At 41.9% G+C, this 25,441-nt stretch overlaps 1 protein-coding gene across 1 annotated transcript in view; it reads left to right on the forward strand.

Annotated features, from left to right (window-relative positions):
* LOC149318817 (catenin alpha-3-like) overlaps window positions 1-25,441 on the forward strand; it is a gene marked incomplete at its 3' end in the record, with an annotated part of 238,323 nt that overhangs the window by 16,374 nt on the left and 196,508 nt on the right. The window contains exon 4 of the mRNA XM_089508358.1: window positions 1,669-1,861. Within this exon, the coding sequence (XP_089364484.1) occupies window positions 1,669-1,861 (193 nt within the window). The remainder of the gene's footprint in view (window positions 1-1,668; window positions 1,862-25,441) is intronic.

The following is a 25,441-nucleotide window of genomic DNA, read 5'->3' on the forward strand; positions in this document are numbered from 1 at the left end:
CAAAAATGAATAATATAATGCCAGAGTTTTAAGATTTCATGTGGCTTGTCCTGGGGTTAGGAATGAAAAGAAAATATTCCTTGCTTCATATGTATCCTTTTCCTCTTCTCTTCCCAATATCTCCCCCTCCGTCCCTCAGTCATGCGCATGCATGTACACACACACGCACACACACTCAGCTACCAATTCTGCATGCCAATTTTCTCAGAGCATTTGTGGGCTTGGATTTCAATGCCAAATCAAATCACGTCTCTTTGGGCCCTCTGAGTCAGGATGGAAATCACATGGCCAGTCAGTTACATGTGGCTCCTTGTTCATTTTTGTGGGTTCTTGGCACACCCTGTACGCAGTGTTGAAAACTAGGAGAGTTTCCACTCCTGGAAGCCTTTGAGATTAGCAGGTTTCCCTCAAAACATGAGTGTGAAAGAATATACAACTATGCACTATTTTGCCCATTCCCTCAAAACACTTTTACAGAACTGGAACTGGCCTCATAGCCATTTCTAGTTTGGGTATTATGGAATGAGGAGATGTCTATAATGGGTCCTGAGGGATCAAAAATGACCGCTGGACCCTAGGAGTTTGTTCACTCCTGCTCTAAGCATATTTGGAAGGCAGGTCTCCCCTCCTCCTGAGTAAATAACCTCAGGTCCAGGCTACCAGAAGGACCATATCTTCTAATATAAGCCAGCTGGGCTCTAAGATCTACAGAGAGCACCCATCTTTTGGTTTCATCACTTTCTCAGGCACATTTGCTATGCACATAGGAGAAAGCTTTCTTGATGTTTGCTCCCAAACTTTGATGTTCCTTCTTTAGGGAGTCTCAGATAGCTTCCTCCTTTGGCTAGTGAGATTTTTTTTTAGTCCAACAGCCTTTTAGGGATTGACTGGTAGGACTTTTAATGCTGATTTGTTGCCTATTAATAGCATTCTTTTAAATGGTTTTAATTCAATGGATTTAATTGCATTTCAATAATAACTTTTAATGTTTTATTCATGACTCTGTAAGTGCTTTTGGTTTTATTTGTTTTATTTGTTAATTTTTCTAAGATGCCTTGAGCCCTAGTACTGAAAAAAAAAAGGCATGATATAAATAAAAGAAATAATTGTGAACACATATATTACATCAAATTATACAACAGCATTTCCAGGCAAGGAAAGCATGATATTATGGCAGATTAAACTTTCGAGCCTGGTCCTTTCTTTAGGAATCAAACTCTGGATTCTAACCATATGCAAAATTCCCTCCCCACATTACAGTGTACAAGGAGAGGGGTTTTATTAAGAAGATTACAGGTTTATAAACTCCCATAGAATTATTGGGAAATGTGCATCTGTGTTCTACTGCCTGTATTCAATTTTGCAGAAATTTCATACATCTGGTCAGTGTTTGCAGTAGGTTCCAATCTAAATTTGTGATCTTGGCTACTTGACTAAACTGTGTGTGTCCATTTTTTCTCCCCTGAGTGTCCAAAAATTAGGACTGAATGCCCATTTGGATGTGCAACTGTTAATTTTAAAAATTCCTTGCCTCATATTAAAAACCATATACTCCCAATTACATGGATTTAAGAGCTTTAATAACAACTGTTTCCTGAGTTTGTTATTTTGTTGTTTACTGGAATTTGTTAACAGAATTCAAGGTACTGAACTTCTTTGATGATTTAGGTCACCACATTAATGAATTGCCCTCAAAACCCTTCAAGCAAGAAAAAAGGATGTTCCAAAAGAGCCCGCATTATCCTTGCCTCCGTTGAAGAAGCCACCTGGAACTTGCTGGACAAAGGAGAGAAAATTGTTAAGGAGGCACCTGTATTTGTGGATGAACTTAATGCTGCACTTCGTGATGTTCGCAAAGAAAGTAAGCCTATAATTATTATGATGATAACATAGCTATTTCAAGGAGTAGCTGCTTAGTTTTTTTTGTTGCTAAGTACATTTAAATTTTTGTTTTTCATAAAGATTATTCCTCACTTTTAAAATGATAAAGAATTGCCACAGCTTGTAGTAATAGGCACCTGCCTATACTTATTCATGCTTACTGGCTTTATGCTTTTTCTCTGCTTAGTCAGAGCTACTAGAAAATCAGATTTACGCTGTGAATTGGGAGACAACCATTGCCTCGAGAGATGTGTATGCATCTCTGTGTCAGAGAGAGAGTGGAATCCCCTGGATTTGTTGTTGTGTGCCTTCAAGTCATTTCTGACTTTTGACAACCATAAGGTGAACTTATCACAGGGTGGCAGAATTTGTTCAAAGGGAGTTTGCCCTTGCCTTCTACTGAGGCTCTGAGAGTGCGAATTCTCCATGGGTTTCCATGGCTGAGCAGTGATTCAAACCCTGGACTCCAGAGTTGTAGCCAATTGCTTAAGCCAGTATACCAGGCATGTTCTTGATTTACTGGATATATGGATAGGTTTGGCATAATTATCTCCCACAAAACTGGGACAAAAGTATATAGGAATGGATTGGGAGGCTTATTGACACACCCACAAAAAACAAACAAACAAACAAACAAACCCAAACACACACACACCACATGTTAACATTTAACATTGTTTTATTGCATTTTAAGTTGTTATTGTTAGTTTCATCCTGCCTCATGGAATCTGGGATCTGCTGCTTCAATTGGCCCAGATGGTTGGGACATTTTTCAGATCCTTCAGTCCGGGATTTCCCCAGGGTTTTTTGGGACAAATGGCAAGCATATATATGAAGCAAATCAGTTGCAGGGAATACTTTGGATTCTGTGAAGGCTTTCACTGTTGGTGTTCATAGTTTTCTGAGGGTTTTCTGGGCTATGTGGCCATGGTCTAGAAGAATTTATTTCTGAGGTTTGGCCTACATCTGTCGCTGGCATCTTCAGAGGATGGTGGCATGGAAGTTTTTTTTGGGTATATATTTACTTGTGTGACCCTTGGTTGGGAGGAAGTGATTTACATGTTAATCTGTGTGTTGGTCTGTTGTTGCATGGCAAGGCCTCAGGGTAAGATAATATGTGAGGTGGATTTGTATCTATTTAACTAGCAATCCATTGTCTGTGGGGAAATCTCCTGACCCTGAGTGGTGTTCATTTGCATGTATTGAGTCTTGATTTTGGTGTTCTTCAGGACTGGTAGCCACATTTTGGATACTTTATTGAACAAGGGAAGGGAACTCTTGTGTTTAATACTGTGATTAAATCTACAGGCATGGATTCATTTAACCTTAAACTTCAGGCAGACTCTTCAGAGCAAGGGTTTGTCCCCAGTGTGCCAGGGTCCCAATTCACATGCTGAGAGAGAGATTCTTTATGGCACTTTATTAAATCTTGCAAGATAGAGTACACACAGCTTTGTAGCAAATCACATGTCCTGTCATGGCCAGCCAAGAGCAGGTCTCGGAGGATGAGGATGAGGATGGGGCTCCTCCAGAGCAAGAGATAATTGAGGCTACACCAGGTGCTAATCCTGCTCCAGTGCAAGAGGTAATTGAGGCTACACCAGGTGTTAATCCTGCTCTGCCAGAATCCAGCCCTGATCTCCCAGCCCCAGAGGAGGAGGCTCAGCCAGGTCCTAGTGCTGGTGGGATTCCTCTGGTGGTACAGCAGCCTAGTGGTGACTGGGGAGGAACCAAGCTTGAAGGTTCCCTCCTATAGACAACTCAGGGCTGAAAGTGCTGGCAGACGCAGATCCCAGAGAATTGGTGGCATGGGGGAGAGTTTCCTGTACTTAATGAGCAGAGAGACACCAGCTCAGTGCCAGAGTTTATTGCATGATCCTTTGGTGTGACAGCTGCCTGCACTGGCTCCCTGTATCTTGACTCCTTGTTGCCTTGACTCTTGACTTCGGATCGGACTGGATTATTGCTACCTTCTGGCTGACCTGACCCTGGCCTGGACTGACTATTGAGACCTCTGTTATGCTGACTTCGGCTTGGCTTTCGGTTTGCTTTCTTTTTCTCCCTGCAAGGTTTGTGGATTACTTCCAGCTCCATAGTTATCGGCGTGTGTCTGTGTGTGCTGGCCGCAGTTCAGGACAGAATAAACTCTGGCACTGAGTTGGTGTCTCTCTGCTCATTAAGTAAGGGAAGCTCTCCCCCGTGCCACCTGAGGCTGATTTGCAAATTGCTTCTCAGCAATTCTCTGGGATCTGTGTCTGCCAGCACTTTCAGCCCTGCGTTGTCTATAGGAGGGAACCTTCAAGCTTGGTTCCTCCCCAGAGTCACCACTAGGCTGCTGTACCACCAGAGGAATCCCACCAGCACTAGGACCTGGCTGAGCCTCCTCCTCTGGGGCTGGGAGATCAGGGCTGGATTCTGGCAGAGCAGGATTAACACCTGGTGTAGCCTCAATTACCTCTTGCACTGGAGCAGGATTAGCACCTGGTGTAGCCTCAATTATCTCTTGCTCTGGAGGAGCCCCATCCTTCTCCTCATCCTCCGAGACCTGCTCTTGGCTGGCCATGACATGTCCTTTCATTACTGGTGAGAATAGCATTCTTATACAGTTTTACAATTGTATCTGTGACATCAGAGCAAACTGTGATTGGAAGACTGCATTTTATATACAGCATAGTCTAAGCTTGTGGACAATGCATGGAGACTAACTCATGATTGGCAGCTCAAGTTTTGCTTACTACGTCACATATATGTGGTTTTTTTGGCTCATACATGGCAAAACTGAATTCATCTATTGCCTGTTCATCTCTCAGAAACATGTTATTGGTTGTAGCTGTATTCTAAGTTCCCAAAGAAAGGAATGTCAGTTGCTACTGCAAAGAACCAAGTCTCAAGGCTCCAGGCTTCTGTTTGCTTCTCTAAGGGGCCATTCCCACTGGATTATAATGCGGATCAAGAACTGAATTATGGGTGCATCGTTCTCATTTGAGCGCGCATTTGATCCTCATTGCGCCGATTTCGTTCCCATTGGAATTTGGATCTGATCCCCATGTAATCGATTTTTCCTGAAAACACCAGAATCAGTGGTGGATAAATCGGTTTAATTTAACTGCACTTTTAAAGAGGTTTTTCCTGCACCTCCCGTGTCTGATTCGGGACAAATGAATGGGAACGACAAGGGTGTCTGATCTGGGAACTTGGGGATGGGAGGAGCAGTGCTCAAGGGGCTGGCCTGGGGGTGTCACCCGCTTGTTCTCTTTCCTGCATTACCGGTGCCATTTTCTCCTGTTCGCATAGTCTTTCCCTCGGTGGAGTGGGAAGCAGGGTAAGGCGATAGTGCTACATTGACCTCTAAATGCAGTAAACACATTACGCCCTCTGCAACCTCCTCCCTGCTCCACATTCATAGACCGACGTGTGAGGAGACCTATTGAACACCATTTTTAACTATTATTTTATCTTTTTTCTTTTTTTGTCTCTGCCTGAGCAGCAGATCGGCTTTGCATTACATGCCTGCTTGATCGCCCTCCCAGACAGCCCAGGGACCAATGGGGGAGGCAAAGGGATTTGGGGGGAATAGAGGTTCCTCCTCTCCTTCCCAGAGGGACTATGGGAAGACACAGAAGAGCCTGGGATGCAAAGAGATTTGGGGGGAATAGAGGCTACCTTTTCCCTTTCCCGGAGGGGAAAAGCGCCTAAGCGACTGATTGGCTGTGACATCAAGTGCTTAGGCACTTGATTGACAGCTGCTTTAAAAAAAAGAGGTTCTGGAAGGGCAATGGGAATGGGGAGCAAAATAACCCACTTCAAATTACCATGGGGAAAATACCAATGGGAACAAAAACAGGGGTAAAAAAAACCCCTGGGTCTGTTTGTACCCATTTTTAATGGCAATGATGGGTCAGATTTGATTATGACTCGGGAAAAAAAATCCAAGTCAGAATCGCAGCGATATACGTTGTGTTATATGCTCAGTGGGAATGGCCCCAAAGGAGATTATCGCACAGCCAAAATAAACATCCTATCCATGACAGGATAAGGTTGCCTTATGGGTTGTTATTTGGTGTTATCACACACCAAAATGCCGCTGATGCTGCCAGGCGACTACAATCTATCCCTCAGGTACACTTAGCCCACTGATTTTGAAGTATGGAAGCTTCCTGTTCTTGCAAATTGGTGGGCTAAGCATGGCTGGGGGTTGGATTGTAGTCACTTGGAGGCATCGGTGGTGTTTTGGTGTATAATAACACCTGATAGCAACCCATAAGGTGACCTTATCCCATCGGGGATAGGATGCGTATTATACTATAAGGTTTCAGACCTGCTCTCTGTCATTTGGCTATCAGAACCCTGAGAGCATTTAGACTGACCAGACAGTTGATGTCACACAAGGGGGACAGGAAGACATCCTTATAAGCAGCAGAGGTGAGGGTCAAGGAGAGCCCTCACACTGAGCATTTTCAGAGAAATTGTGAAGTCTTCACATTGGTGGGTTAAGTGTGAAGACCCGCACATTGCCTGAGAGGAATCCGCACAGTTGATGGGACTGGGGTGACTACCTGAGTGGAAAACCTCACGTTTGGTGGCCCCCTTTGGTGAGATTTAAATTGAGATCCCCACAATACCCACAAAACACTGCAAATAAAGCAGGGCAGTTGCATGATAAAGGCTTAATCAGAAAGCACCTTAGGGCTCCAAGGTCCACAACAGGGGAAGAAACAGGGCATTGGAAATGGTAGAGCATATCCAAGAGAAGTTGCGGTGTCTTGCCTCCTGCTGCATCTAGGGATTTAAAATATGTTTCTAGTGGCTGGGTTGCAAAGTGACAGCACCAGAATGGATGCTTTGGGGAACTTATTTTATTGCTTCTATTATTATCTCTTTTAAAAAGCCCTTTAAATGTGCTTTAATGGTTCACTACTACACAAAACTAATCTTATCCAGCTTGTGTATTTATGTCTCATATATGCATATTGAGAAGAAGAGAGAGTGTGTATGTGTTTCATAAAAGCATCAAAATATAAAATGAAACAATTGACCTTGTTTTTCAAATGATCTTGCATAATAGATTTTCCCAGTGAATATTAATCTTCATTTTATGTTTCCTGTCCATATCCTTTGAATGGACAAGGCATAATTAATGCACAATTCCTTTCCACTGTCAAAGAAAACTAAGTGCTTAGACAGGCCCATTACATTTTCAGTGAAGTTTGAAAATGCTTTTGATAATTTAACAGAAAATGGATCATTGATAACACGCTGAATAAAATTCCTTGATCCTCTATACTCATATATCACCCTTAGCTTCATAGCAGTGATGATAAGAGGCAGCAAAAGAAGAAATGTAGGTAACTAAGAGTTTAGTAAAGTACACGGACACACCCAAAGGCTGATTTTAATTGCTTTGTGTTGTAGCTGTGAGAGGACCACACCCTAAAAATGGCGCTGGCTCTGGTTTAGTTTGGGTGAATAGGGGCAGTCAAGATGCTAGCAGAATCAGATGAGTTGGTATTTAGAAAGATGTTACCATATAAGGTAATAAGGTTCTTTGGCTTCTGCGATTGGCTTGCATTACATGAGGTGATGTTACCATATAAGGTAACAAGGTTCTTTGGCTTCTGTGATTGGCTTGCATTACATGAGGTGATGTTACCATATAAGGTAAAAATGTTCTTTGGCTTCTGCGATTGGCTTGCATTACATGGGGTGATGTAGGGAGAAGGTATAAAAGATAGATAAGCCCGATAGGGGGCGCTGCAGTCTTGGTAACACTCTCTGAGTGTGCTGCAGCCCTGCAGTAATAAATGGTGTTTTGTTTCTCTTGATTTTCGGTTTCCTGACTCCTTCTTCCAGCGGCGGGCCACCAGCCTTAGGGCTTGTGGGTTTCGGCGACCCCTCAGTTTGCTACATATTTCTGGGGGCTCGTCCGGGATCGCCGCTGCCGTTTTGGAGGACGGATCGGGATAGGGCCATTGTCCCCACTTCGTTGACATTTCCTGGCCGGACGGCGCAACCGACGTGCGACGAGAGGGGCCCCTACTAAAGACCGTTGGCGTGGCTTCTGTCGTTCGGACAGGACATTGCGACGCAAGTGCCGAAACCCTACGGGGACGAGAGAAACAACCACCTCGGGGGGACCGGTGCACCGGAGGAGGAGGAGGCAAGTATTGATTGGGATTCTTGGGAGAAAACTGTGGGTGGCTTTTGTGTGTATTGTGTGAATCGGTTCCAGAGGTTTTGCCGCCTCAAAACCCAACAATCACTTCCCCCATCCTCTACAAGTGATTGTTTCCCTGTTATCCCTGAATGAATGTTGTGATGTTGTGTGGGTTGGAATACAGTCTAGACGAAGAATAAGAAACATAGAAGGTACCTAAAGGGAATATAAAAGAGGTAGACAATTGTCAGGAAGTCGGACTAGTGAGGGTGCCCCAAGACCTAGATCCGCAATGGGACAGGGCCAGTCAAGTCAGGCAACGCCCTTAGATTGCATGTTAGGAAACTGGAAGGAATTCAAAAAATACATAAAAGGAGGGACTAAGAAATCAAGTACCCTTAGGACCTTGTGTCAAACAGCTTGGCCTACATACCCAGTACCAAATCCATGGCCAGCAATAGGGTCTTTAGATCTACATGTGGTTGCCGGAATAGGAGAATTTGTGGCTAGACACAAACCGAATGAATGGTATTACATTTCGGCATGGTATGATATAGTTTTGGATCAACCAGAATGGCTCAAAAAATGTGAGTGTTCCAAATTATGCATGATGAAATCAAATACGTTAAAGGCAAAAGAGGAAAGGGAAAATGCAGGAAAGTTAGAGGCACCCAAAGAGGAAGGGAAGATACAGGAACTCAAAGTTCTACCCGACTCAGGGGAAGATGGCCTGGTGCAACCACCTCCATATGTGCCATTATATCCTGAAGTTCCAAAACCCCAATTGGTGCCTCAGCCATTAGAACAAAGGACCAATGAAACAACTGGAGTTATGAATCCAATAGGATTGCCAGTGACCAGTCCAGTAAAGACATTGCCTTTACGGCAAGTTCCCCAAATTGTGCCAACAGAAGACCCCGCTACAGGACGACCCGCTTATGCAAAAGTTACAGCATATCAACATGTTCCCTTCACCAGTAGCGATTTGCTGAATTGGAAGGCTAGCAAGTCCGCCTGGTCGGAGGACCCTAGGTCTATGACCTTATTGATAGAGGGAGTTTTCGGAACCCATCTGCCTACCTGGCAAGATGTACAACAACTCATGGACACACTCCTGTCTCCCGAAGAAAAAAACATGGTTCTCAATCAGGCACGAGAGGAGGCAGGGAGAGACTATATGGACACAGGAGGACAGGAGGCACAGAGATTGGCAGAAACAGAGTTAAAAGTGCCCACACAAACCCCTAACTGGGACTATACGACATCAGAAGGTAGAACTCAGTTACAACAGTATCATCAGTACATAATCAAGGGATTGAAGAAAGGGCCCCCTAAGGCAATAAACCTGAAGAAGATTGCAGATATTGTTCAAGAAAGAGATGAGCCACCGGCGAAGTTTCTGGAAAGACTGAGGGAAGGTTACAGGAAATATTCCCCTTATAACATGGACGATGAGGCAGAGGATGGACAGAGCCAAACACTTTTGAAAAATAACTTCATTGCCCAATGTGCTCCAGACATTAGGCGAAGGCTACAGAAGGATACAGGGTTACCTGGAATGACAATGGGAAGGATTTTGGAGATAGCGACACGAGTATATGTGGGAAGAGAAAGTGAAGCGCAGAAGAAAGAGGAAGAAAAGTTTAATAAGAGGACCCATTTGGTGGCAGCTGTGTTCCAGGGAAACACAGCCAGACGAGGACGCGGAGCATCAAGGGGTCGAGGTAGAGGAGGTCCCTCCTTGGGACGTAACCAGTGCGCCATCTGTAGAGAAGAAGGTCATTGGAAGCGGGAGTGTCCTAAGAAAGGGACCAACCAGAAGGGTGAAGGAAGTAGAAGACAAGGACGTGGACAAGGAGGATTGAATCCGCGAGCAGAACCATGGATGGGAGCGGCGGTAGGACAGGCCTTGGGACAAGACCTATATGGGATGGCTGCCATGGATGGAAATGAAGACTGAGACAGACCGGCTCCACAAGGATGTAGGGTGATTGTAAATGGCCACCAGGAGCCATTGGTCAAGATGAAAATTGGTGGCCAGGAAGCAACATTTTTAATCGATTCGGGAGCAACTAAATCTGTAGTAAATAAACAATATGCCCCTCTTAGTAAGGAATCAACTGCCATAATAGGAGCCATGGGCAGAAGACAAATACGCCCTATTCTGACCGACAGAAGTTGTAATTTATCCACCTATGAGGTTAAACACAAATTCATTTATATCCCTGAATGTCCAGTTTCTTTGATGGGAAGAGACCTACTTTGCAAAATGAGAGCACAATTAATGTTTGAGGATGATGGAAAATTAGAAGTAACTTTTAGAGGCCCGAAGGAGAAATCTGAGAATAGATTGATGTTGATTCTACCCCAAGAAGAGGAGTGGAGGTTGTTTGCTGCCTTGACAGAGAGAGTAGATTGGATGTCCTTTAATATACCTGGTATTTGGGCAGAGGACAATCCTCCGGGGATGGCCAAAGATGTACCACCGGTAATCATTCAACTTCGGGCATCAACAACTCCTGTTATAGTACCACAGTACCCTTTGTCTAGACAGGCTGTAAACGGCATACACATTCACCTTAAGAGACTAGAAAATTATGGAATAATTAGGCCATGCCAGTCGGCCTGGAACACCCCCTTATTGCCAGTAGAAAAAGAGGATGGAAGTTACAGGCCTGTGCAAGACTTAAGAGCAGTTAATAAAAGAGTTGAACCCCTGCACCCTGTGGTACCTAACCCTTACACCCTACTTAGTTTGGTATCTCCGGAGGCAAAGTGGTTTTCAGTATTAGATTTAAAGGATGCCTTTTTCTGCATTCGATTACACCCCCAGAGTATTCCCATTTTTGCATTTCAATGGGAACAGCCGGATACAGGCCAGAAACTGCATGTCAGTTGGACTCGTTTGCCACAAGGGTTTTGCAATTCCCCGACTATTTTTGGACAGGCACTCGCCCAGGATTTAGTTCCACTCACCCAAGCAGGAAACCCATATGGCATCCTCCAATACGTAGATGACATCTTGATAGCAACGACAACCCGAGAGTCATGTATAGAGGCCACAGAAAAGGTTTTGTTACACCTAGAATACAAAGGATATAAGGTTTCTAAGAAGAAAGCACAATTGATACAACAAGACGTCAGATACTTGGGCTTCATTATCAAGGATGGTATGAGAAGGCTGGGAGTCGAGCGGAAGGAGGCTGTGTGTTCTATTCCAAGTCCAAGGACGCGGAAACAGGTGCGAGAGTTTCTGGGAGCAGCTGGATTCTGCCGGCTCTGGATTCCTAATTTTGCCGTCATGTCAAGGCCATTACATGAAGCCACCAGAGGAGGTAAAGAAGACCCCTTCGAATGGACAGAAGAAAGAGAACAGGCCTTTGTGAAATTAAAAAGGGCCCTTATGGAAGCCCCTGCCTTGGGACTACCCGATCTGACTAAGCCCTTTACTCTATATGTAGGAGAAAGGGAAGGTATTGCAGTTGGAGTTCTTACACAAGTCATTGGCAATTGGCCTAGACCAGTGGCATACTTTTCAAAACAAATGGGACCAGTAGTAAAAGGATGGCCTCCGTGCCTGCGAGCAGTAGCGGCCGCAGCCACTATGGCCGAAGAGGCTAATAAATTGACATTGGGACAACCAACAACCTTGAAAACACCCCATGCTGTTGTGACTCTGATGGAACATAGAGGACACCATTGGATGACAAATGCAAAATTACTAAAGTACGAAAGCATTTTGGTAGACAACCCAAGTATCAGTTTGGCTACATGCAACACTTTAAATCCTGCTACCTTGCTACCTATAGAGACAAAGGAAGAACAGGAACATGATTGCTTACAGGTGATGGAAGAAGTTTACTCAAGTAGACCAGACTTACGTGATACACCGAGGTCCAAAGTAGACGCAACCCTCTTCACAGATGGAAGCAGCTTTGTAGAAAATGGGATCCGATATGCAGGCTACGCTGTGGTCACTGAAGAAGGAGAAGTTTGGGAAGCTGAACCTCTACCAGCAGGGACTTCAGCCCAGAAGGCAGAATTGATTGCGTTATATCGAGCCCTAGAACTGTCAAAGGGAAAGAAGGTGAACATTTACACAGATTCAAAATATGCCTTCCTCACTTTACAAGCCCATGGAGCATTGTACAAGGAAAGAGGACTTTTAAATTCCGCAGGACAAATGATTAGAAATCGGGAAGAAATTTTAAGGCTATTGGAAGCAGTGTGGAAGCCTAAGACGGTATCTGTGATGCATTGCAGAGGTCATCAAACAGGAGATGGACTAATTGAAAAAGGAAACCGCTTAGCTGATCAAACAGCAAAGGAGGCAGCCAGGAATGGAAATACACAGATTCTTACTTTGAATACAGTCACTGAATTACCAAAAGAAATTATTTACACCCCAGAAGAAAAACAATGGGCTAGAATAGAGGGAGCAAAAAGATTAAATGGGCTTTTCATATTTCCAGGAAATAGAGTCTTTATACCTAGTTTCCTAGCTGAGGCTTTCATACAGAGGGTACACGAACAGACACACAGTGGTGCCATAGCTATGTTAGAATTATTAAATAGACAGTTTTACATAAATGGGGTTACAGCTATAGTTAGGAGAGTAACTATGAAGTGTCAGGTATGTGCCATGAACAACCCCCGTACTGGACCCCTCTTACCCCCAGGAGTACAATATGTGGGAAGGAGCCCTTGGGAAAACATTGTGGTGGATTTCACTGAAATGCCAAGGGTGGGAAAGTTTAAATACATGCTGGTGTCTGTATGCACTTATTCTGGTTGGGTCGATGCATGGCCCACAGCAAATGAAAAAGCTGAACAAGTATCTAAAATTCTGATGAGGGATGTTATCCCTAGAGGAGGGATACCCTTTACAATTGGAAGTGATAATGGGCCGGCCTTTGTACACAAAGTGATTCAAACACTGGCTGACCTTTTGGGAATAAAATGGAAATTGCACTGTGCATACCGCCCCCAATCATCAGGAGTTACTGAAAGGATGAATAGAACTCTGAAAGACATTTTGGGAAAATTGCATCAAGAAACGGAAATGAATTGGGTCCAATTGTTACCTATGGCTTTGTTAAAGATAAGATGTACACCCATTAAACATTTAAAATTGTCTCCATACGAGTTGGTGTTTGGACGACCACCTATGGTCAGTCCAATCACTACCTACAATTCCCAAAATCCAGGAGCTTTGGGAACAAAAGGATTGGCCAAAGAAGTTATAGCTCTTGGCTCAGTATTGGACAAACTGCACAAATATGTGAGCATTGTGAGGTATCCGTTCCCCTTTACTGCTCTACATTCTTTCTCTCCAGGGGATTCGGTGTGGCTAAAAGATTGGAAAATAACACCATTGGGACCAAAGTGGAAAGGACCGTACATTGTATTGTTGACAACGCCAACTGCAGTGAAATTGGCAGGTGTGAAGTCCTGGATCCACTACACACGCATAAAGAAAGACCACACCAGCTCCCCTGACAAGTGGATAGCACAACCAAACAAGGATAATCCGCTTAAGGTAAAACTTACCAGGAAAAGGGTTCCAGATGGAGGAGAGGGCAGCGTCGCAACAGGAGCCCCCTCTCCAGGGTCAGGAGACCAAGCTCCACCCTGAAGAACAGGAGGGACTGCTACCCGAGAGCAGTTCTGAAAGAAAGAAGGGACATTTGGTTAATAAAAACACAGAGACATTTGAAAGGGATTGTTTGGAAATAGAGATCCCTGACAACCCCTTTTCCTTAGACCCTTCAATTTGCCCTCTTAGCTCGCATTTGCGAGGTGTTACATTGAACCTTATGGGATACATGTTATTGTTAGGATGTATAGTGATGATGTTTATATTTCCCATGGGGTGTGATGGAGAATGGGGACAAAATAGGTTTCACCAAATGGTAAATAATATTTCCAAGGAATTTAATCAAAGCAGTTGCTGGATATGCTCCCATGGCCCTTCACACCATGGCCAGGGTTGGCCAATTACAGTTTCCGCAACTTTGAGCTTGACAGGATGGAATATGACCAGGGTATATTTCGGGGTGGGAGACCCTGCAACCCCCGATAAGGCCCAATTTTTATTAGAACAAAGCAAAAGGCCCCTGGCAGTATTATGTGTTCATTACTTTCAGAGATTGGAATTGATAGAGAAAACAGCATGGAAGGGAAATGCAAGCCAGGGATATGGTCACAGTGAGATGGTAAAGTGTATGAATGTAGGGGATTATAATAATTGCAATTTCACTGTACATTTGAACGATAGTAAAAAGTGTTCAGAATTATTCTATCCCTTAGGCTGTGATAACCAAAGTAGACCAACTTTATTTGGACAAATAGGAAGTCGTACACTTTTAGGGGCCTTAAATAGACAGACAAGACCGTTGGCTGGCCCAGGCAATTGGATAGGAGGGTTACCCCCGGGGATGTATTGGATCTGTGGACAATGGGCAGGAAAGATATTACCTCATGCATGGAATGGTACCTGTACAGTTGTGACTCTTATGGCAGGTGAATTAAGATTTCACCCACAGGATCAACCCCCAGCGGCCTGGGATCGGCAATTTGGCTGGCATAGGCACAGATTAAAAAAAAAACGAGTGTACGATGAAAAATACGGATATGACCCTGATAACACATATTTGACAAAAGGAGAGAGATTCTGGACCATCCTTAGCCCCAGAACAGGAGTGGCATGGAATGTAAAACAGATTAGGATCTTATCATATCAAATGGAAAGTTTAGCCAATCAATCGGCAGAGGGGTTAGAGACCCTACAAAGAGAGGTAAACTCTTTGGCAGAGGTTTTAGTACAACATAAAATCGCATTAGACTATCTGTTAAGCCGAGAGGGAGGATTGTGTATGTGGCTGAATACTACCTGCTGTCATTATATTAACGAAAGTGGAATAATTGAAACAAATGTGGAGAAATTGCATAAAATAGCTGAGAATGTAAGAAAAACATATCAACCAACTGGAGATTGGTGGTCGTGGCTGACATCTTGGCTACCAAATTTAGGATGGATGAGAGGCATAGTTTATACAATATTTTTAATTGTGATAATAGGATTGGTTCTATGTATGTGTTTACCTTGTATAATGCAATGCTTGCAGAGAATGATGCATAAAATGATAGATGGAATGTTGGGTGAAAAAGTTATGATGCTCCAAGCATATCAGAAAATTTCCTTAGAGGATTGTGAGAAGTATGATGATGTCACTGCAAAATAGATATTTGCAGTAACAAGAAAAAGGGGGGAAATGAGAGGACCACACCCTAAAAATGGCGCTGGCTCTGGTTTAGTTTGGGTGAATAGGGGCAGTCAAGATGCTAGCAGAATCAGATGAGTTGGTATTTAGAAAGATGTTACCATATAAGGTAATAAGGTTCTTTGGCTTCTGCGATTGGCTTGCATTACATGAGGTGATGTTACCATATAAGGTAACAAGGTTCTTTGGCTTCTGTGATTGGCTTGCATTACATGAGGTGATGTTACCATATAAGGTAAAAATGTTCTTTGGCTTCTGCGATTGGCTTGCATTACATGGGGTGATGTAGGGAGAAGGTATAAAAGATAGATAAGCCCGATAGGGGGCGCTGCAGTCTTGGTAACACTCTCTGAGTGTGCTGCAGCCCTGCAGTAATAAATGGTGTTTTGTTTCTCTTGATTTTCGGTTTCCTGACTCCTTCTTCCAGCGGCGGGCCACCAGCCTTAGGGCTTGTGGGTTTCGGCGACCCCTCAGTTTGCTACAGCTGTTCATTATGTACCAAGCTAATCATATGTAGTGTAGCTTCTCCACAGTTTTGTAGCTACTTCAGACACTCTACCCAAAGTCTCCTCATCAGTGGCTTCTGACCATCCTGAGGAGAAAAACTGAGTGGTAAGCTGCAGGCCCACAGCTCTTCAACATCATTATAAATGATTTGGATGAAGGAGAAAAGATGCTGATCAAGTTTGGAAATGGCACTAATCTATGAAAGATAGCTAATCTCTTAGAGAGCAGGCACAGGATTCATGTTTCCACTGATAGGATGGAGAACAAGGCCAAAATCTCCACAGAGATAGATACATAGTGCTGCATTTAGGCAGAAAAAAATTCAAGTGCATCTTGATAACACCAGATGTAAATACAGTGGACCCTCGATTTACATGAGGGATCCATTCTGGACCTCGCACATAATAAAAATACTTCGAGACCTCACGTCTCGTTGTTTTCAATGGTGGCACACTCCCACGTGCTGCGCCATGCATGCACACCATTTATTTAATGGGGGTTTACCGCCCACATGACGTCAAGTCTGCATATTGCGTAGGTGCATGGTAACATCTAGGGATTTTAGGAGATCATAAGCTAGACATGAATGATGTAGTGTGTGACATAGTATCTGTGTGATGTAGTAAACTAAAATGGCCAATGCAGCCCTAGGTTGCATTAAGAGAAATATAGGCCTGTTACAGACTGCCAAAATAAAGCTGCTTCGGGTCTCTTTGGAGGTATGCTATTTAACTGATGCATGCATCCTAAGAATCCGGAAGCTGCACCAAAAGCTGCACTCCGGTGCTTAGGAATGGAGTGTGGCTTTGGTGTCACCTCCGGACTCTTAGGACCCATACATCATTTAAATAGCATACCTCCAAAGAGACCCGAAACAGCTTTATTTTGGCAGTCTGTAACAGGCCTTTGTGTTCAAATCAAGTGAGTCATGGTAGCATTCTATTTTGCTTTGATCAGATTGTTGTTGGAGTAATATGTCCTGTTCTGGAATATTGTATGTTGCTCTAGACACTGAAATTTAAGCAGGATATTGGCAAATTGCTACATGTCTGGAGATGAAGTTGAAAGACAGCAGAGGCTTGGCACCCACCACTATCACAGACTTGCTTGGTGAGGACAAAAGAGAGAGCCTTTTCTGTAGCTGCTCCCACCTTCTGTAATGCCCTTCCATAGGAGGCTAGGTTGGCCACCTGCTTCCCTTTTGCTGGCAGGCGAAGGCAATGTTGTTTAATCAGGCTTTTAATATGTAATTACGCTCAGGTAGGCTTCTTATTGGGGTGAGTATTGTGTTTATTTATGTTTTCAACTTCATTATTTTTTAAAACTGCAATTTTATACTGTTTCCGTGAAATGATTTTAATTGTTTTTAAAATTGTATTGGTAAATTTTAAAAGAATTTTATCTGTGAGCTGCCTTAGATTCTACTTTGGGGGAAAGGGTGCATATAAATCCAGTAAATAAATGAATATTGGCAATGAGGCCATATAAAGACAAGATTAAATAAGAGACAAGAAATAGGGAAAAGTGATCTTTAGATGTTTTGGAGGGCTGTCACTTGGACGATGGGACAAAGTAAGGTAGGGCAAAAGGTTTTGTAATCTTCAAATGACTAGAAAGAGGATATTGCTTAATCATTTGGACTAACTTCTAGACAATAAAAGGTTTTTCTTTATGGTGGAACAGATTGCCTCATATGTTTGTGGAGTCTCTTTCTTCAGAGGTTTTTATGCAGTGGCTAAATAACCATTTGTGGGGATGGCATAGAAACAGCTATCCTATAACTGGAGCAGTTTAGTTTAGAGGATTTGTGAGATTCCTTCCAGTTCTTTTATTCTGTGAGCAGGGGGGCTTGGGGCTTTTGTTTATATTACCTTGCAAAGTGAAGTGAAATATGCTGTTTATATACCCAGATATGAGGGAATTACAGGGTTAACATTCCCAGATATGATGGATTTACAGGATTTGTGACCTATGAACTCTGACTTTTAAAGATGGTTAGTGATAAAAGAGAAACTAATTATTATTATTATTATTAATTATTATTATTATTTCTTATCATAATATAGTACAGCATGTTAAAATACAAACACAGTTAAAAAAAACATAAACCCACAGTTAAAATACAATATTATAAAATCATTAAAATACACCTAAAAGAGTACATATACAAATTAAAAAGTCATGATTTAAAATTGACTGGGTAGGTTTCATGGAAAAGATATGTCTTTAATGCTGTTTTAAATGCAGTCAGCATCTTCAGCTGTTGTATCTCCTCTACCAGGTCATTCCACAGTCCGGGGGCAGTAGATAAAAAGGTTCTCTGGGAAACTGCTGCTAATCTAGTCCTGACAGGTTGGAGCAAACATTTCCCAAAGGACTTGAGTGTACAGGGTGCATTGTACAGGAGAAGGCAATCTTGTAGATAACCTGGACCCAAACCATATAGGGCTTTAAAGGTAATAACCAACACTTTGTACTTTGCCCAGAAACTAATTGGCAGGCAATGGAGTGCTTTTAAGATCAATGTGATGCCATCACTCCTGGATGTACCAGTAATCAATGTACCTGGCTGCTATATTCTAAATCAGCAGGAGTTTCCAGACTTGATACAAAGGTAGTCCAACATAGAGCACTTCGCAGAAATCCAGACTAGAGGTTACCAGTATGTGCACCACCATCTTTAGGTCCTCCAGTTCTAGGAAAGGGTGCAGTTGGCATACCAGCTTAGCACTGCAAAGCTATTTTTCACATTAGATTTAAATTCTGCAGGGATGTTCTCCAGGTTGTATTTTGCCATGGTGGTTGGTTTAGTGTTCTTCTTTAGCTTTATTCTAATGCTTGATACTTCTTTAGCTTTATTCTAATGCTTAGTACATGGTCTATGCCACAATGTGGTCCTAGCCTAATGTTTACAGCAAGAATGGTGCTTCTCTATCTTCTGCTTCCAATCATGTAATCTATCTGATTTCTATATTGGCCATCAAGTGATGTCCATGTATACCATTGCTGGAAGAATGTGTTTGTGATGAACAGACTGTTGGCCTAGCAGAAATCCATCTGTCACTCTCCTACTTCATTCCTTGATCCTTGGCCAATTTTTTCCTACTGTCTTTGACCGTACTCTGCTTCCTACTTTTGTGTTCCAATTGCCTATGATTAACAAGAGGTCCTGTTTTGTTGTGTGATCAGTTTCTTCCTGGACTCCAGCTTAGAACCTTTCAGATACTTCTTTTTCTTTTGTTGTTGGTAAATAGATTCAGATTATGGTTATAATAATGGGTTTTTCCTGATGACATGATTCAGTCAGACTTTGCATTATATTCTTTGATTGCCTTTGCTGTGTCTCTTCTGATTGTTAATGCCACGTGTAGCCCTACTTCTGTGAAATCTTCTGGATCACATACCAAAATCTATATAAAAGTTAAAGACACAGTTGTTTTTCCAGATCAAAGTCTCATATCTCACGTTTAGGCATTGTCTTACTTCCCTTTCTTCCCTATTTGTGCCTTTAAAAACTGTGTAGATGGATTTCTATTAATGTGCATTTATGCACTGTTCACCTATATATCTTGCTAAATTTAAGTTCTGACAAAGACTGCATCCCTGGCTACTTGACAGACTTAAGAGCCTGGCTTCTTCGTGGTCCTGTTTAAAACACCCATGACCTCCTGCTTTCAGGACACTATATGAACATATTTTGGAGTGAGTTTGAGCCCATACTTACAATTGCACAAATTCAGTATCAGTTTTAAAAACAACAACAATAAAAAGAAATAAAACTTTGAGCAGGTAGTTCTAGTTGGGTGAGATATATCTTAAGAAATGGGTGAAGGTTTGGAATAGCATAGGACAAAAATAAAGCATGATAGAAAAAACTAGTATAGACACTTTTAGATGTATCTGCTGCATAGCTTGAGAGAGTTACTTTTTTGGACTACTATTACAAGAATTTTCCAGCTGGCATGGCCATTGAATAAGATTTCCCCAGTTCTTTAGGTTAATGGATCTGAAGGACGAGAGAGAGATAGCTAGGTAGGAGTGTGAGGTGACAGTAACAGACAGAATTAAAATGTGGCAGAAAATATGAATGGGAAAAAGAATTCATGTGAAAAATTTAATTTGGGAGGAAAAGAAAGTGTGGAATGTGGGAGAAATCTTTAAAGGAATAAGGCCGTAATAGAAACACTCAAGAAGCCACATGGATAGAATGCTGCTCACCTTTCTTATTTGTATATTCAAAACATGTTTAATACTTCTTTCTATTAAAGAACTCCTGAGGTAGTCACATTAAAACATTTTTAATATCCTTAAGCTCTTACTGATTCATTAAAAAAATTAATCACATGGATTATATACCTGATGAAATGTGGAGTTCCATTTCTGAGACCTGTTTATATAGAAATGTTCATGCCTTATCCTTACCTAGTGATGCTAAATTGGTAAAGTGAAATATTTATGCTTCCATTAATGAAATGCATCCTTATAATCTCAGCCTTTGAAAAGGGTTCGTTACAGAATTTCACATCCTCTGACTCATTGGTATGACTCAAAGGGGGAAAATAGACTCTGATACAAAGAAAGAAATATTTCTATAGTGAAAGCTTTAAACCATGAATATCAAACTGTGATTCAATTAACAAGTTATTATTGATGCTGATGTTTAATTAATGTAAAACTAGGACAGCAGTGTAATGTATTCCTAAGATAATCATTTGTGCTTTTCTCCTCCTTCCTCCTTCTTCCAGACAGGAGTGGTTCAGGCATAGTTCAGATGCTTGGTTTCTATTTCCGTTACCTAGAGCCTATATATGGTCTTGAAGACAACAGCTGCGGCTTGCAATATTTCCATCTATTGCCTTGCCTGTGTTGCATGCAGTTGTTTGCCATCATATCTCAAGTGGACTCTTAGATAAACTTTAACTCACAAATGCCATAATCACTTAGGAATAAATATAGGTTCCTTCAGATACGGTTCCTTTTTGATCCAAAAAGGAAATGGGAAGATATGGATCTGACATTTTAATCTGTTGACAGCAGTTGTTGGATTCAGGCAAAAGTACATAACAGTTACTGAATATAATTATGATGTGTAATTGCATGCCATTACATATTGTTCTCTGTGAGACTCTGGTTTTTGGGGGCTAACACCTGGCCTACTAACAGAGGCCATGAAAAATGTCTCTGGATTCAGGACTACAAACTTCACCCCATTTCCCCATCTGCCAGGAAATATTTTTCTGTATTCTCAAAGAATGGAGGATATATTCATTCTAATTCTCATCTAACATAGGGCTCCTTGAGACAGGGAAAAAGTGCCAGGAAGTAATGGTGTAATCTGAACAATGTTTCTGTATCCTTCACTATTCTCTGGTGATTATTGGCACAAACTGTAACATTTATTCCTAATTTTGAGTGGGTTTCTTTTTAATTCTGAGACATATTGAAACACAAAAATATCATTCTTTTCTCCTCCCTTCTCTCTTTTAATTTTTTGGTGTTACAATGTGCTAGTGCATTAGTGCAATAACACTTTTGCACTATGGCACACTAACTCTAAGAAACATTTTAAAAATCAGAGAGGAGATAAAATCAGACAGTAGGAGCACCTCAGCAAACCACAATCCAGGTTTTAAAAAATCTTGGGAAGAGTTTTAGTGCAAATTCAAGAAATTGCTAGAATCAGCTCCCAAAAAGAACGAGTTGAGTACGTGCAGAAGAAACAACTGGCCAAGGAACCATACTGTGAGAACTCAGGCTTCTTTAAATTAATCTGAGACTCCATACAGAAGTTGACCAGAGTGATAGTTAAATCTGAGTTAAATCTGACTTCAATAGCGTCAATGGGACAGAATCCTCCACAAAACCTGAGAATAGCAAGGTGCATACACTGTAGAAATAATGCAGTTTGACACCACTTTAACTGCCATGTCTCCATTTTACATAATCCTGGGATTGGTAGTTTTGTGAGGCACCAGCACTTTTCGGCAGAGAAGGCTAAAGACCTAGCAAAACTACAAATGCCAGTATGGTGCTAGGGCACTTAAAGTGGTGTCAAACTGCATTATTTCTACAGTGCAGATGCACCCTTTGTGAATGCAGGACAGGTTGCAAAACATTTACAACTCTACCCTCTACAAACTTACCGCTGCTTTGCTTCCTGAGTGGCTGATTGGTCTGGCCCTGTATGCTGAGATATTGTGTCAATTTCTCTATATAACCAGAGACCAGAGATTTAACTCTTTTACTCATGATTGCTCTCCCGCTGCCTCAGTTTATTGACTCCTGCCTGCCTGCACATGGAGATCGGCAGCATGAATGAGGGGATCCCAGAATTTATAGTTGCTTAGAGACCATGTAACATTGGGAGGCACAAGGAAAGTGTGTATTTCCCTCCAGCTATGGGAGGCACATACCTCACCAAACAACTTTCATAATAAGCTGGCGGTTACCTCCCAACAACCAATCACAAAACAAAGCATGCTAAATACAGGTAAGGAAAAGCTTGTTCTATCATACCAGTGGAGGGGATACTTCTCCTAAATACATGTTTGGAAGTCCCTGTTTTCCTGATGTTTTAGAGTTGGGCTTTGGCTAGCAATAATTTTTATTTTATTATACAGTGTTCCAGATCCCCCCACATAAGGGGAATTCCATGTATGCTCGCATGCACTCCATTGAAAACAATGGGGCACATGCTCGCAGCAGTGTCCACCCAATATACAGTGTGCCTACATCACACGCGGGTGCCTTTTAAGTGGCTTTCAGCTTATACTGAAAGCCATGCGATGGGAAATGAATTGTGCATGCACCTGCGCCACGCACATCGCGCTGCACATCATACATAAGTCCCATTCTATCCAATGGGGCTCAAGCATACGCACTATTTGCTTTACATGGGGGAGGGGGGGTCCGGAACAGATCCCCTGCATAAGGCAAGGGTACACTGTATTTTACTGTCGTGTGGCTTCAATGTAAGCTTGAAGCTGTATATAGTGCATCCACATACAGCATGGGCGCACTGTACAGTATTTATTCTATCTTGCCATTACTTTTCATTTGCTTGAATAAATTTTACAAGCCTTTACAAGAGGTTAGTGGCACCAGTCATGGATGGTTGGAAAAATGTTTCCATAACCACCATTTAGCACAGTATACAGTTTAGTTCCAGTTTCCCCCCTCTTGGTATTGGGCTTCCTGGGTTCAAGTAAAGTATTCCTTGCCCCCATGTGCTTGGAGCTTATGTCATTGATTCCAAAATGTGGAGTCATGGCTAGCTATTGTCCTGTAATAGATATCTTGTGGGTGCTTCATGAAAGATGCCAGTGTCTGGAAAGGCTAAAGATAGAGGAAATTCATGTTAAGCATGGGAAGGGACATTCTGGGTCATAAGAACACACCAGTTGTGATCCAAACAGATCTCCCAAACACACACAAGTATTTGTGCACACAGCAGGTTGTTTGACTGTTTCTTTCAAACAATGTGTTTCTCTGCTCCATGTGGCATTTCATCTTTTAGCACTTTGAATATCAGAAATGGTTTGCACATGGTATTTGGGTATATCTATGTGGCATAAGAGGCCTAAATACTCTGAAGGCACCAGATCCTGTTTGATTTTGGAGGCTCAGCAGAATCAGCCCTGGTTATTACTTGGATGGGAGATTGCCAATGACCACCAGGTGCTGTAGGCTATGTATATTTCAGAGGAAGGAACTGGCAAAACCACCTCTGAGTATTCTTTGCTTAAGAAAGCCCTGAGGAATTATGGAGTTGTTTAGGCTGACAGGCAACTTGAAGGCACATATACACATACATGAATCATAGTGTGGAGCATAATCAAAATTTTGCTGATGTGTTCTTCTAAACATTTTTTGAGAATTTTGTTACATCAAGCCACAACTTCCTACTAATAAAACAATAATGTTGTTGGTTCCATCGTATAACACCTCTAATTCCCTAGGAAGGGGTAGCATTCAGGTGAGAAAATCATGTGCCTTGTACATTGATGGCACATTATATTGTAATTCTTACTGTTATTGTTATTGGTTAGCAGCAGCTTTTCACTACCATACTTTTCAACCATATTTCATTTTTCCTTCCTCACCACAAGGAAATGTAGGCTAGTCACAACATGATTGGATATTACATTTATATCAGTCCTGGGTGGTCATGCAATGAAGCAAGATGAAATGGGCATTTTGAACAGCAGATTCCAGGGGAGGTGCCCTTTTCCTGCATTCAAACTCTCTTTGTGTGCCATTAAAAATAATGGAACAGGGCTGAGTTTAATTTAGGCTTCTCAGGTGCAAAAACTATTGAAACCCAGCACTTGATACCAGGAGACAAAAGGACCAGGTAAGCTGCTTGTGGCTTATTCAGTTAAAACTGACATTATCATGGGAATAGAATTGAGAATGAAAAATAGGAAGTGTGAATAGAACAAAGCTGGATGAATAGAGTGCTCTCTGCTGGAGTTAAGCAGGCAATAAAGATAACTGAAGCCCAAGATAACCTCTTATTACCTTTCACTTAATGGGGGAATTCTTCATTCGATAAAGACTCCATTCCAGGAAAGCAACAGTGGGTGGAAGTGGCAGAAGAGAAGAAAGAGGCATCTGTGACTTTGTCTTAGTATCTACAAGGGAATGTAATGAGAAATTAAGAAATCCCATTTCTTAAAGCACACATACTGGGATAGTAGTTAAATCAACAGAAAATGAAAAGTGGACATGATGATGTGAAGAGTTGGCACACCATGGAAATATTCATTTTTCAGTAAAGGAGAAACAGGCTGTTCAGCTGATCAAAACCTAATGGTTCTCTGTCTGGATACTGTCCACTTCCTCTGACTCCTCTTTTTGTTCAGGAACAGTCCCACACACTAGGATTATAGATAGATTTCGTTTTTTATTAAATAGGAAGCAAAGGGCCAAGTCAATTGTCTATCACCCAGAAAAATGGGAAGGTTGAATTTCAAGCTTAAAAAAATAATCAAAATCTTATTTCCATATATTAAGATAGTCTTTGGTTGTTGAAGTCAAGAATACTGTGATCAGTGAAGTCAATTTTAGAACAATTCCTCTTTTCAGGTTGTGTTGCTTGGTATCCTTGGTTTTTTGTCTGAATCTAACACACCAAGAGTGATTTCAAGTAAAAAAACCCAATTATCTCTTGATTATTTTTTTAGATGATTATCAGTCAATCATGTTATCAAAACATACCTAAGTAATAATTTACTCTGAGAATTTCTTAATACCTGTTGTCATAAATGATCATGCACTTCAGTAATCAACATTTATGAGGGTTTGTTGTGCTTGGCTCAGGACCATAAAATCCAATAATCTCATCTCAATGATACTTTTCATTGTATGGAATTCTCTGGAGACCAACTGTCTCTCACTGATGAAAAGGATACTACAGTTGACTTAGGTCACAATTTATAGTGTTAAATGTGTGAAATGACTAAATGCATAGCTTTTATTATGTAAATACGAGCTTCAGTGACCAGGAGACTGAACAATCTTGCAATCACAGGGAGTGAATGGATTAAGTTTTATTTTTTGTTTCTCATGCTTCTGACAGTAGTAAAAAGGTAAAGGTAGTCCCTTGACATGAATG

Source organism: Sceloporus occidentalis, unplaced genomic scaffold, assembly GCF_023333645.1.
Source record: "Sceloporus occidentalis isolate IW3139 unplaced genomic scaffold, rSceOcc1.0.p SCAF_2, whole genome shotgun sequence".
Taxonomy (NCBI): domain Eukaryota; kingdom Metazoa; phylum Chordata; class Lepidosauria; order Squamata; family Phrynosomatidae; genus Sceloporus; species Sceloporus occidentalis.